This window comes from Rhyacophila brunnea, unplaced genomic scaffold, assembly GCF_057557595.1.
Source record: "Rhyacophila brunnea isolate RB1 unplaced genomic scaffold, BYU_Rbru_1.0 scaffold_14, whole genome shotgun sequence".
NCBI classification, from domain to species: Eukaryota; Metazoa; Arthropoda; class Insecta; order Trichoptera; family Rhyacophilidae; genus Rhyacophila; species Rhyacophila brunnea.
The window spans coordinates 38,746,340-38,761,172 of record NW_028232796.1 but is presented as its reverse complement, the minus strand read 5'-3'; the positions used below and the strand labels follow the sequence as shown (position 1 = coordinate 38,761,172).

The 14,833-nt window shown below is 38.8% G+C and overlaps 1 protein-coding gene across 2 annotated transcripts; it reads right to left on the bottom strand.

Moving 5' to 3' along the window:
- Window positions 1-219: 219 nt before the first annotated feature.
- On the bottom strand, window positions 220-8,683 carry LOC147075955 (beta-secretase 1-like). Of its 2 annotated transcripts, XR_015069989.1 has the most exons (6): window positions 8,448-8,683; window positions 6,781-7,053; window positions 4,710-4,881; window positions 2,476-2,939; window positions 793-1,562; window positions 220-505 (listed from the first exon to the last, which is right to left on the bottom strand). XR_015069989.1 is itself a non-coding variant. In XM_085942289.1 (5 exons), exons 1-5 carry the CDS (start codon window positions 8,580-8,582, stop codon window positions 1,128-1,130), a joined length of 1,479 nt encoding a protein of 492 aa, XP_085798415.1. In that variant the 5' UTR covers window positions 8,583-8,683; the 3' UTR covers window positions 220-1,127. The 2 variants fall into 2 exon arrangements, 1 of the variants encoding a protein (XP_085798415.1); XM_085942289.1 differs by having other exon boundaries at window positions 220-1,562.
- Window positions 8,684-14,833: the final 6,150 nt, after the last annotated feature.

Below are 14,833 nucleotides of genomic sequence, written 5' to 3'. Positions count from 1 at the left end.
TACTATTTGGGCTCATTGGACTTTCTAAGAAAAATAGTGCTTACATTCTAATATAGTAGTAAATATCTGTACCCAAGAAGGCTTTTTATATCATTCTGATTCCGAATATAACACATTAGTCTATTCTAACATTTCACAAAAAGCGTACCTAGATCAGTGGTTTCCAAACTGTGATATGTGTACCTCTGGCGGGTACAAGAAAGATTTAAAATTTTTTTTGTAAAAATATTTTTATGTGCGGAAACGGAAAAATAAGATCAGTCTAAAAATTGCAAAATACGTTGTTTATGCCAAATTACCCATAAAGCATACATGTAAAGGGTAAAGGAAAAAAATATTAAAAAAGAAACAGGAATAATTTTCATAGAAAGTTGTCTGATAATCTCCTTATGCTCTGTTCAAAAGTATTGTTTTTAGTTAACTATTTTTTTTTATTCAAACGAATAATTCACAAGATTTAAGAATGTAACATTCTTTTTATTGAACATAGATAATTTTGAAAACACTTCTGTGAAATATATAACCAATAGAAAAAATCTTTTTTTGAAATACCAAAGTCGATTGCCAATAGTAATGCAATTTAGAAAGTGCTTCAGAAAGTATTGTAAGGGCAATTAGTTAAAATTCGTCACAATTAGATAAGATTCCTATAGCATAGTGGTCAGTGCATGTGGGCGCGAATTCCGAGAGACGCAGTTTCGAATCCTGCTAGGTATCCTATTTTTTTAAATAAAAAAAATTCTATTGGTTATATATTTCTCAGAAGTGTTTTTAAAATTATATATTGATAACTTAACTCTATTTTCCTTTAGCACACAGATTTGATTGTACTATAATTATAGTATTTGTACTATAATTTTGGTCCACATACTATCTATAATAGTAAGTATGTACTATACTATAATTTTGCTCTTCTGTACTATAATTTTGATGGAAATAGATAATGTGTGTCGATGTCATTGACACGAAAAAACACACGCAGCTTCAAAGGCGTCTAGTTTATTTTTCACGCTACTTTTAGTTTCTTTTTAAAGTGAGGCTTCCATTACAGAATATAAATAAATACATTACTTTCTCGGGTACAGGTAAAAACATCATTAAACAGACTTCAATTCCCGCGGCATCCCTCACGCCTCCTCATTGATAAGACTAGCATGGCTGATGGAGACGGCGGTACCAGACACGTGGTATTTAAAATACTTATTCTTCAGCCACTGTCCGAAGAGATACGCGAACATAAAACTGGCCAGCAAGAGAACACCGCACACGATATACGCGGCGATGTTCAAGAGGCTTATCGAGACGCCCTCGTCGTGCGTGCATTTGGCAAATAGACCTCTGTCATCGTCTTGGGGTTTCGCATAGTCGAATGGCCCTTCTATGCTGACACCGGGCCCGCAGTCCGACTTGAGGAAGCCGACGGTCCTGGCCGTTCTGTTGAAGACGACTTGGAAGCCTTCCATGGCCACTACGCCGAGGATGGAGCCCGTTTCCGCAGGCTCTATGGAGAACTTGTAGCAGTACATTGGGTTGTCATTTTCAAATATTTGACGCACGTACGACTGTAAATAAGCATAAAAAAAATAATCATGAGAACCACAAATAAACAATGGGAAAAATAATTATAATAAATATGCACAAAGAAGGCATAATATTTGGACAATCATTCATTCAACCCGTACAAACTCACCCAATCATTGTAAAGATATATAAAAATTATTTTAGCAAGTTGTATTGTAATCTGGAAAATTGGAATTCAATAGTATTTACAGTCCCTGGCCACTTTATTAGAAGCATAGAGCATTTCAATTTGTGGTCAGAGTTTATTTGCCTTTTGGTGAGTGTACACCACAGAGGTATTAAATAAAAAGAGGGCCAAGAAATCGGCTTTCTCATACAACTAAATGAAGCAGGCCAACAATAGCCGACAACTTACAATAAATAGCGACGCGATAAAAAAAAATCAGGGCATCACGGAGGATTCACTTTGGTCATTATAACGTACCCATATAATATAATGTTGACGTGGAAATTTTGCCGCAACTTGATTACCAGCCCGCCTCACCATACCAGCCTGCTTCACCATACTTTCATATAACCTGCCGCCCCATGGTGTACACAGTGCCTGAAGATGCCGAAAGGCGAAACCCGAGTCGGCAAAAATGATTCAAATGGAATAGTACAAAGCTTATCAGAACTAAGATATTATGTCAGTAGATTTAGATCTTTAAAGTGAAATAAATAAAGTAAACCAAAAACTACACCATTGGTGTGTACAAGGAAACAAGCAGATAGATTGAACATATTACACCCTCTTTTTCTGATACGATTTCTGAATTTGTATTTTTGAGATTAGTTATCTTATTTAGATCATTCTAAGGATGAGTTAACTTGAAGCCGCTGGAAATTTAAATATTGTAGAACCTTTGTGTCAAAACCATTACTATAATAATAATACAAAATGAAATTGCTCACCGAGCCAGGCAAATTAATTCTGAAGAACTGACTGTCAGTGCTGGCTAGTTCCACGCTCACGGATGGCATGTTATCCCAGTCTTGCGGAGTAGCATAACACGCCGCCTTCTGCTTGAACCAAAATCCATTGTCCAAAACACGGGCCTCAAGCCTCGACTTCTCGTCATCCTTCACCGTTCTATTCTTTTCCAACTTCTTCTGAGCGACAAGCGCCTGTTCGACGGAGCGAGCGTTCGCCTTGAAGGATTCGTCAATAATTATCTTAATGAACAGGTTGAATACGTCTTTGGGCAAGTAAATGTTTGTCGTTCCGCTATCGACGATAGCTTTGTCGGTGTTTAATGCGGTGCAGTCGACCGGAACTGTTATTCCGTTAACTATCACACTTGTCATGATTACTTCGTAGAACCACTCCCGCACTACGGATGCCGTCTGGAGGCCGTTGACCGGGTGAAGCATGTTATCTGTGTAACGAAAAAGAGTTAAGATAATTAATTATGATATTTACTGTAGGATCTTTATCATGGCTGCGATGCCATAGTCACCTAGGCCCTCAAACTTTTTCATACCACGGACCCCCAGATCAGAAAAAAAAATTTCAAGGTTACCTACCCCCATATACATTTTAGTCTTTAGTGACCAACAGTACTTTATTTACCATTAATTACTATTATAGGTAGATTTTTATTAAAAATAATAGAACATTTCATTTACTAGCTTGTAAAGCAAAAAAAAAAAAAATACTTCAAATTTATTACAGCGACAGCCTACAAAAACAATTTATTATATTATATAACTTCGATCATCAGCTCTACCATTTCCAAAAGAATGTAGAGATTTGTTCCTTGTTGGATTCCTCACCCTTTTTCAGAACTTATACGTCGCTTACATAGCGAAACCAGTTAGATTCATTGCAACTTCATACGCTGGTAACAAATTGAAAATTATTTGATGCAGTGGCGAAGTGTGGAGGTAGGCTGTGGAGATCCAACATAAATAATGCACACTAAACTTTGTCAGTCATACTTATTTGCTTTCATTGAACTAACAATACAGATTGTTTTTAAAATTCAATTAAACCGTTCCTAAACCAAACCATAATACGGTCAAGCTCAGTTATTACGGATATAGCGAGATCTAGGATGTAATGAGTAAACGTTCGTTGACATTTGAGTTTATGATTTTCTCCATATTTATTCACTTTTATAACGAGCTACTTATCAGATATACCGAGCTAAAAATCGTCAAAAATTTTCCTAAAACTGTTTGATCGTTTAAAAACATTTCGATCCTAAGCATTAAAATCCGACCGGACAGGATGCCGCCGGGATCGAATTACGTTTATGACACTAGTTAAGTGTCAAAGTACCTACCTAATTGGTGTTTTCGCCGAAAATATTGAAAAAGTTTCCACGCATATGGTTGAAATTGCATGTAAAAAATCCAAGATTTGTGAAGTCAGTAGGTACCTACCAGCGTTCATTACAATAAACCAATTCTTTGGGAATGGGACAACTGGATGCCAGGACAATCGGACGCCGCACTGTCGTAGTCACGTAAACAGAACGTAGACGAGGGATTTTAATCAGTTTCTATCGACTACTTAAAAGTTTTAATTCATTTTACTCTTAACATAATGTTTTTTATCGCGGATTGAGAATTACCATGCCTAAGGCTTTATATAAAAATAAAAACTCTTTTTTCGTTGGAAATTAAACATATGCACGATTTAATCATTATTTACCGTGCATATTTAAATTCTCACCAACTATTAAATCATAATATAATAATATTAAATATTTTTTTTAAATTACCTATAAGTACCAAATGTCTATTAATTTTAGAATTGCGTGGCGTCCAGTTGTCCCGGCGCCAAATCGTCCTAGACCCCACTTCTTTTGTAGTTTATGAATGCCATGCTTATTTTGGGGAAAAATTCTAATTGTGTATTTTTGTTTGAATTGCGACTTTTTGTATTATGTGACCTCACTCATTTAAAAACACTTATTCTCTGATATAATGAGTAACGCTTATAACGAGAAAATTCAGTCAGACCCATCTTCCTCGTAAATGTTCCGACTGTAGATAAAAATATTCTTCTATGTATAAAATAAATCAAACATAATTTAAAATGTTTTACAGATAGAAGAACTTTTTTTTATCTAATATCAGAAGGTGTACTTCAAAACCTTTGTGCTACAAAATAAGTCGAATTAATTATGATATCAACTTACTCAAAACTTCAAACGATCCATAGTGTTTATTCTCTCCAACTTTACTTGGTCCACAGAGCGTAAGGGAGAACGCGATTGTTTTATCTTTGCTCTTCCTCTGCAAGGAGTCGATCCACGGCCTCACACTGGACGACGGACGAGCCAGAGCGGGGTATGCCAAACCCAATATACCCTAAAAAATATTCATGTTGGAGAATTAAAGAATTTTTTTCACACAATCTATTACAGAATACATCCGGTTTAAAATTAATATTTTGACTACTGAGGCATCCTTGTCACACTGCTGAGCCATGCCCTAAAATGAACCTGTCAATGATATCCATTTATCAAAACAGCCTGCAATGGAGTAATAAACTGACTTCTTAGATAGCAAGTTTAAATCCAACAGGACAATTTTTGAACAAAGCACTACGCAAACAAGAAGCAAAACGCAACAGTATCTTCAAATGAAGTATAGTGCTTCGAATGGTGACCAATAATGCAACGAAAATGTTGAACGGACATTTATGATCGCATAAGAGTTTGCATTATATTTTTGTCTATGCTCACATGACAGCTAGTCGGGGTAGACATTAGATCTTCCAACCTGGAAATTAATATATCTGCCAATGGTTTCGATAACCGGAATCGTTTCACAAAGGCTTCGTTTGTCATTTTGAATGGATCCGTCCAGTTACCAAATCTTGACAACAAAATTTCAGCGTGAATCACTTCCATTTTGGGGACGTGTAAAATAATCTAAAATGTGGTAATGACATTTTCATATTTAATCAGTACTTATCGGTTGTCGCTGCATTCTTAAAACAATTGATTGTTAAAGTACGTAGCGAATTAATCCTTAAAGAAGCTACTTACGTCTTCAATATTTACCTCATAATAATAATATTCAATACAAGAATGTGAACGGAACTTCCGATGTATTTTACAAACCTAATATTAATAAAATATGTATGTTTCTGTATTACAAAATTACAATAAATACTTAAATGAGAGTTTAAACACAAAATAACACTTCCAACGGTAATAAGACAAAAAACAATAAATAACAGAGCCTTTCGACGTTACGTTCTGACATATTTTAATATGTTTACCATCTGTTAAAATTAAAACAGACGATCGCGGTTAGCGCCTTTAGCGTCGAAGCATATGAAGCTCAAAAGTCTCCGCCACTTTCAGACACAGTTGTCAAAATCTAATAACAAATAAAATTACTCATACATTCTAATCACTTTCTCATACAATGACTTTGATACTGCTTTGTTCAAAAATTGCCCTTCAGCTGGAACACATTCACATATTGTTTTCATTTAATGTGTTTGCATTCAGAGTGTCACTATAAACCTCTATCTATGGAGCCTAACCATATGCTCTACCTTGGGGCGCAATGCTTGTAATTTTATAATAAATTAATAACAAGTGAATACTGGATCAATTGAGAAAGAGACAATCTCATTTAAATAGTCCTATTATAGACTGTTATGTAGAATTTACAATCGCATTTTTAACTTTTATGTTGATTTATTCAAATTGGATGCCTGGGGCTCTATGTTAGAACTTGCGAGTGCAAGCTTCCCGGTCGAGATGACGTCATATGACATCATTATGACGTACTACCGGAGTGATAATAGCATTCGAGAAAATAGCGAGTGGTCAGACAGCGGCGCTATTCATTGTCACCATACACATATAGGTGTATCATAATAAAATTTTCTATGGTTATTCTGTGCGCGGTCGGCATGCCTCGAGCGTGACGTCACAATTACGTCATCTCGTCTGGTGCCACACGAGACGAGAGTTAGGAAATCGCGGTGCTGTACTTGCTCCGCCAATTAGGTCCAAACACATGGGAATTTTTTCCAGACTCGGGATTTGAACTTGGGACCCACGATACTATAAGCCTGATGCTCGCCCATCGTGGGAAAAATGAATAAACACCAATATTGCCTGTGAGCAGTATAAGTTGAGTAGATCTCCAAATCCACACCTATTTCTGAAAATACCCAGATGCCACTTATATACACCTCTATTCGGTCGATTATTTTTAATTTTGTAATAAACAAAACTATAATACCTGCCAATCCGATCCGTTCATGTAAAACCCTTGCGAGTCAGTGATGAGAGCGATATCACATTTGACGTCCGGCACCCAATTGAGGGTGGGGAAATAGACAACATCGGAGACGAGGTCGCCGGACCAGCGGCCCTGCGTGTACAGCAACAGCACTTCCTCGTGCAGGTTCTCCGAACTCGACGAGTTCTCTTTCACAAAGTATCGGTCAATGTTGGGATGGAGGGCGCCGGCTACTGCTAGATTCGTACTGCCCGTGTCCACTAGGATATTGAACTGGAACAATGTAGTGCATCAGTACATGAGTTTATGCCAATAACTAACCAACAAGATTTGCAATATGTTTTCTTAGTTCGATGAAAACAAATAAGTATTTATGATCAAGATTAGTGTGCACTATATGTTGAAGGGGTGAATATTTCATACAAGATTACTAATCATTCATGCAATGCTAAGTACTCTGACTAGATGGCAATAAACTGGTTCCATAGACTGATTTTGTTGTTAGGACACACTCAATTATTCCTGGTTATAAATGATTGTAGAAATAAGTAAAAAAAAGTGTTTATTTATAACTCTTTTCAGTAGTTTTCTGAGTAAGATGGCGCTGTATTAGCAAGAATAGTTTTGTTCGTCATTTGCGAATCCATTTACTTATAACGTGATGAAGTGAAAACTTTGATGCACAACGTAGACAACGAGATGAATGCGTAGATCAGATGTAGACATAGCTAATAGTCATCTTAGTTAAATTTTATGTTTGCTCATTGTTTTTGAATTTGTCGAAGTTGAAAGGCGGAAAATTAACTGCAGCAAATTATATTTGGTTGGGCCATTTATATTTGCATTAATCCCTACTTCCCATCTCCCCAAATCCCAGTATTATTGTCACAAGACCAAGTGACCGGCAGTCACGGGTCATGATAGACCGTGATGCAAATAACATTGAGTTACTTCAAAACCGCTGTTGGTCGGCGCGTAAGTCAGTTCAAGAATACCACTGGTGCGTGTTGCCGCACAGCGTTATACAGAGTGATTCAAAAGATAACTCAAAACATATCTGTTCGACCTTCGTTACACTAAATCTGTTACGGTTTGAGTGAACGTCGCGTCCATCATTCATCAACCTCACATATCATCAATCAACAGTGTACCATTAAGTGCCGGGCACCGGGTAACCCAAACGAACAATACCGCGCGAGTGATAGTGCCATCATCATAAAAGGTCAGTATCTGTCATCCTGTTAAATCGCCCCACCCCCCACCCTAGATCCACCATCACCTTCAAATTATACAGTTCACTGCAAAAAGCGCTACCAATATTTAATATAAAAATGTGTCCACAGAAGATCAATATAATCGATTAAAATGTACATGATTACAGAAATCGAAATCAAGCGAATGAAGAACCTGTTACACAGAGAACAGGATAATACGCTATCATTCGCCATAATCAATAATAATCTCGGGAAAATCCGATAGTGGACAGGAAGTACATGAATAATAATACTGTGATGTCAGATCATTTGCGCGTCATTTGAATGCATAAAAATAGATTGACTTGCAAGAGTTAAACTTATAAAAATTAGACATTCAGTAGATGAAACTCTAAGCAATGCATTAGGAACGTAGTGTATTTGATTGATGTGATATTTATAGAATTTGCTTACTTTTTGGCGAGGAGTTCCGATCATCACTTCGATAATGTATCCCTCCCCTGGTCTGCCTGATAGATTGTGAAAGTTGCATGATACCAGCAGGTTAAAATAAATTACACAAAACAAAATGTTTGAATTCTTCTTCATTTCTGTGGTTCGCTTCACACATCGCTACAAATCGCTAAATAAATAAAGACATATTTTGCCAAATTTGAACTGTCATCGGAGAAGAGTGGGTTTGTTTTACTAATAATTATTATGGCTTGCCATCACCAAAAATTATTCGACGATATGGTTTTAAAATAAAATAGGTTTTTGCGTTTTACCTATGATTGTTGTTTATGGTAAATAAAATAAAGCCTCCCCCACACCAAAGCGAATATTCGCGGCGAATATTCGCAGCGAATTATTCGCCAATCAAGCTCGTATTGGCTTACGGGACAGAGCACGCTTGCGCGACCGCCATGCGTCTTGAGTGCGAATTTGCAGCGAATATTCGCTGCGATTTTCGGGAACTCTGTCGACAGCGAATTTATTCGCGGCGGACAATTTCGCCAAGGGAATTAGTAAAATCAAAATGGCGAAGACATTGAGCAGCTGATCGAGTTGGTCCGGAAATATCCAATCCTTTATGATTTCTCTGACAGTGACTACAAAACATAAGAAAGAAAGATAAGATATGGGATGAAATTGGCAGGGAAATTGTTGAAAATGGTATGAAGGTCGTCATAATAATATTATGTAGGTATCTTTGTCTAACCAAAGTATGTAAAGTTTTTTGACAGGATGAATACGCTATTATAAATAAATAACTTTAATCTAAGGTCCCGATATTTAAAAAATACATATTAATTTGCGTCATGCACAGCCTTTAATAACAGAAACTTTATAACTTTGATTGTTAGTGCACTGACAGTTCTAACTTATTGCGATCGTTTGACGTTTTGGTTTCGACTTTTGAGCAGTCATATCAATAATGTTATAATTAGGTATCATTTACAATACCTACTTCAATCATATTCGGTATCGGTCACGTAAATACCCATGTTATATTCGTTGATAATATTTTTTTAGGTTAGATAGGTACCTAGTCTTTAAGATTATTTTTTTGCATCTAACATTATGCAGCATAGCATTTCTATTGTAGCTAAAGATATAATATACATATAGGTAGATAAGTAGGTACTCCATGTCGTCATTGTGGTATTTTGTAAGGTTTTAGACCAAAAACCTTACATACTACTTACTATCGGGTTATTTACAGTAGGACATACCTAGGTTGTGTTTGTTTTTTGATCTCAAGAGACCTCAATCACAAAAACGATATTATGTACCTATATACCTACTAGGTATATATTTCCTTCATTATGTATAGGTATATTGAGCTAATAAACTGGTTTTGCCCAGTGCCGACCGCGAACCAAGATAATATCTACATGTTCCATGTACCTATCTAACATAACCAATGTTTTCTGTTTCACATTAATTTGTATACCTACAAACATTTTAAACTTAATTGAGATGTTCTTAAACTTCTGTTCATGTAATATTATGTAGGTAGGTATATCTTGGTCTGCATTAGGCAATAAGATTAATAATTTTATGTGCATGTAAATATAAAGGTCAGATACCTCCTCTAAGTACATAATATTATATTATCATCATGGATACCTACCTGAATGATGTTGGAGATATACTAATGCTTTGTGATGAATTTAATTTTCGCAAAGATCTTCAACCTTTCAACGTAGGTACAAAGCACCAGAAGAAATTAAAAATGAAACCCCCGGCATTAACAGGAATAAAATAATATTTCATCATAAACATCAGTCGGGGTCATTCCACTGCTAGATGAAAGCCTCTTCTAGCTCCTTCTACTATTTTCGGTCTCTAGTTCTTCGCTGCTACATACTTTTATTGTACTTCACGTGAACAAAGAGATCAACTAAGTGAAGTGTCAATCAACAAAAGTGGCATTTGTGCACAATGTTAATGAATTTTCCAAAACATTAAGTGTGATAATATAATATACAAGGATGAATAAGGCGTGGGCGAGGGCCAAGGTCCATTTTATGATTCCTCTATTGATGTACCTATTTTTATTAAGAAAAATGTTTGCCGTAGAATGGGGTGAATACTGAATAGACCCTTTTTAAAATTTCTATTTTTCTGCTACACATTATTCGGACAAATATGAATGACTTAAAACCTGTTTCTATGGACATAATCATACTCTAAAATATTTTTAAACTACCATTTATTATCAAACAGCCAATTTTGTGTGATGTCTCTTTCTATCCAGCGTTGGGGTGATTATAGACATGGCGGGTGGATAGAATCGAATAATGAAAGGAGTTTTACCTACCAATAAAACTCTTATTATTCATGTTGACTTTGAAGTCCTTGAGATAGGGTTTGCTCTTTCTTCTTCGCGTGAGGATATATTCTACTAATTTATTTTTCTTTTTCTTGTCGTTGGTCATTTCTCTGTTTTCATTTACTGGTCATACCCGCGCGTCTGTTTTTTATGTATAAAGTTTGGCATCACTTTGTTCATTATGATATGACTCAAGGAACCAGGTAGAAGTTACCTGGACTTCAAAGTCAACATGAATAATAAGAGTTTTATTGGTAGGTAAAACTCCTTTCATTATTCGAATTTGACTTTGAAGTCCTTGAGATATCTGTTTGTTATCACCTGGTGTTGGGTATGCCAAATTCCTGTATGTGACAATGATTCATTGACGAGGTATAGACCATCGTGACTTTCCATGTATATGTTGAATAGAGAAGTTAATGGGTTCTTTTCCCCTTCTGATGGTGGTGTATCCATCGTTCTCTGGTAGTTGTCGTGAAATGTCGACTCACTACGCCAGTTACCTCTCTTTAAAATATCATCTATTGGGTATATTTACAGTTTAAGGAAGCCACTACTGAGCGGACACTACCTGGTGGTTCTTGTACCCCTGCTTCCAACAGTACTGACCATATCCAATTCCCTATAACTGTCCTGGTGGTTGGTTTTGGTGATCCTCTTGAAGATATAAATAATTCCGAAATATACCGACCTTCCCCTCTCTTTAGGTTTGACCAGCGCTCGAAATGGAAAAGATTACAAACCGGAGCGCTCGAAAATTAACATGGTTATCAAATTTTATGTGTATTTTATAAACATAAGTGTGCTAGATTTTTTTTTTTTTTTTTTTTATATGGCATATCTAGCTCGGACGGTCAAATTATTTTGTCCACGAGACGGGGCGATAACTTTACAGATTTCACGAACCGGAACGGCGCTCCGGTGCGTTCCGGTCCATTTCGACCCCTGGGTTTGACATGCAGACGAGTTTCCGTAACCAGAATACTGGGTCGATGTTTTGACACGTGGAAGCGCTTAGCTTCCATTCCGATTGACGATGCTTGGCGGTATCTGTATTTGAGCCAAACATTGGCCATACAATTTGTGGCCACTTTTTTCCACTAATCCATTGTCTACTATTACTGAGTAGTGTGAGGTCATGAACCCTTCGTCCCGATGCGAGAAGCAGCCGAGTAGGTGGCTGTCCTGCGAGAGGTTTCGAATAGGTTGTACTCCACCGGTGTTGTTTTCCTAAGATGATCTACCACTCGTCCTGGATCCCAAACCGGTGGTTTGATGGGTTTCATATTTTCAGTTATCATAACCGAAATTTCCTGTAACATATTGTGTTGTACTACCACGTTGATGCTGATATCTACAATGATAATCGGTTTGCAAAATGTGGCTATGGCTGACTTATGCACCAGGATGGTTATGTACGACAAACCCTCCATGTTGTGCATGTAGCCTAGGTATCTGGCCAATTCCATTGGTTGAGGGCTATTATGATCCATTAGGTTCATGTTACCCATGTCATTGTCTTCCATTTGTTCCAAGCTGGTTTATTTTTAGAGTCGAAGGCCGCCATCTGGAAGTAAGAAGTGCCCTTTCTTCCACCATTCAATTTGATGTTATTTCCACCCCACCCGAAATTATCCATAGTTAAAGGGACAGGTCCCGGGTCCTTGGAGGTGGACCGTTGGTCTCCATACCAACTAGTGTCGTATGTAGGTGAGGCATTGTATAAGCATTGTTTCCAGCTTGGTGCCACTAGTGAGTACTTCCCTCTTGCTGAGTTCAGGTGCGCTAGGACTCGTGAAAGGATGTTTGGTGGGGGAAATATCCACGCCAATCTAAAGTCCTACACTCGGCTGAAGGCGTCGTGAAACAGCGCGCCACTGTCTGTAACGTCTCGTGACACATACGTTGCAATGACATGTGCTGTTTCGCTTGCGAAAAAATCCACCTCGGGAACACCCCATCTTTGAAACAGGGGGGTGGTTGCGGTGTTGATGAGGTGCCATTCGGGAATGAGTTGTCTGCAGGAGAGATGATCTGCCACGCAGTTGTAATTTCTGCGGAAGTATTGTGCAGTAAACGTGATGTTGGTTCGACTGGTAAATACTAGTATCTGTCGGCATAGGTTTGGGAGGGTGACAGATTTTGTGCCGCCCTCGTTGTTGATGTATGCCACCACTGTTTTGTTGTCTGTCTGCAGAAGCAGATCTGATCCTATGATTGATTGTATCTGAGATTGAATTGCAAACATCTTCTTCCTGTTGGAATGCCATGCCATGCTAACTGGTCTTGTTTCCACGTACCTGATAGGTGTGTTCATTCAGTTGGGCTACCTAGCCTGTGTCAGACGCGTCTGTCGTCAGGAGGTGATTGATGTGTGTCAACTCTGAGGAGCCTATCACCTGGAGCCACCACATGATGTCCTGTTAGGCCTGTGGTGGGATTGTCGTCTATTGGCGAGAATGGGACCTCGACAATTTTGATGACTGGAGCTTTGTAGCCGTCGGCAATGCAATCTTCCTCGTGGAGGTAGGATGCGAAGTTAAGTCGCCCCAGAAGGGATTGAACATGTGCCTACCTGAGGGACCAACTGCCTTTTTGTAACTGCGTTGTGTCAAATCTGAGGATCCTATCGCCTAGGGCCACCACAAGATGTCCCGTTGGGCCTGTGGTGAGATTGTCATCAATTAGCGAGGATGGGACCTCGGCCATATTGATGACTGGAGCTTTGTAGCCGTCGGCAATACAACCTTCCTCGTGGAGGTAGGATGTAAAGTTGAGTCGCCCCAGAAGGGATTGGATATGTGCCTGTCTGAGGGACCAACTGCCTTTTCCTGCGTTATGTCAACTTTGAGGATCCTATCGCCTACAGCCACCACATGATGTCCCGTTGGGCCTGTGGTGGGATCGTCATCAATTGGCGAGGATGGGACCTCGACCATATTGATGACTGGAGCGTTGTAGCCGTCGGCAATGCAACCTTCCTCATGGAGGTAGGATGTGAGGTTGAGTCGCCCCAGAAGGGATTGGATATGTGCCTGTCTGGGGGACCAACTGCCTTTTTGTACCTGCATTAGCAGCTGATGGTGACGGAGTGCTACACACTTCTCCGGCGACAGAAACCCCCGCTTGTTGTGTGTGTCCTACGTGATGTCCAGGGACCCTCATTGTTGGCTTGGGTTCAGACAGGATCTTTTAATATTTATAAACCATCCTAAAGACTGTAGGAAGGTTATCCTGTATTCCACCTGAATCGAGACTGTTTCTCGGATTGGTTGGCTACTAAGAAGTCGTCTAGGTAAGTGAATATTCTCAGCCATTCTTTCGTAGGCGTTCGGCGACCCAATCGGTCAGGGATGCCAACATAATTGGAGCGGTTGGCAGCACGAACGGGAGTCACGTGAATCGTAGGAGCTCCCCTTGGTAGGGTAGTCGAACGAATCGACGATGTTGAGAAGCCATTGGTACCTGGAGGGACGCCTGGCTTAGATCTATTATTACTAGCCAGTCTTCTGTTTGTAAGACGGCTGGAACCTCGTAATGGTGAATTAGTTTGAATGGCTTTGGCTGTAGGAACGCATTCAAACGCTTTCGGTTGAAAACAGGGCATAGAGCCCCGTCTTTTTTCTTGATCAGAAACAGGGTAAAGAGAAAAACCAGGGGTTTGACCCGCTTCTTCTAGAACCCCTGAGTTCTTTAAGTCCTCGATCTGGAGAGTGACCGCTGCTGATTGTTGCGTTTGAAAATCTTTCCGTAAAAGTAAAGAAGGACTTACCAATGGTGGTATCCGCACAAAAGGTATGCGGGCTACGGCTATTATTTTTACCAATTGTTTTGAGGATTAGTTGCCCAATCCACTAACCCTTGCATACCCTTTCAGAAGCTGTCCCGTTGGGAAAAAATCGCATTCTGGAGGGCCGCGATGGTCCTTTTCGTCAGATGGTTAGCTGATCACGAGTGGTCGCACCGACGCAACTTGTCATTTAGACCTAACTCTACGACCGTAGGGGCCGCCAAGAATTGT

Excerpts from the sequence above, each read along its gene's own strand:
- LOC147075955 (XM_085942289.1), bottom strand. The coding sequence starts at position 8,582 with ATGAAGAAGAATTCAAACATTTTGTTTTGTGTAATTTATTTTAACCTG. Across the intron at positions 4,882-6,780 it reads TGAACGGATCGGATTGGCAG|GGTATATTGGGTTTGGCATA; the intron begins GTATTATAGTTT and ends AATATTTTTTAG. Across the intron at positions 1,563-2,475 it reads GAATTAATTTGCCTGGCTCG|TCGTACGTGCGTCAAATATT; the intron begins GTGAGCAATTTC and ends GCTTATTTACAG.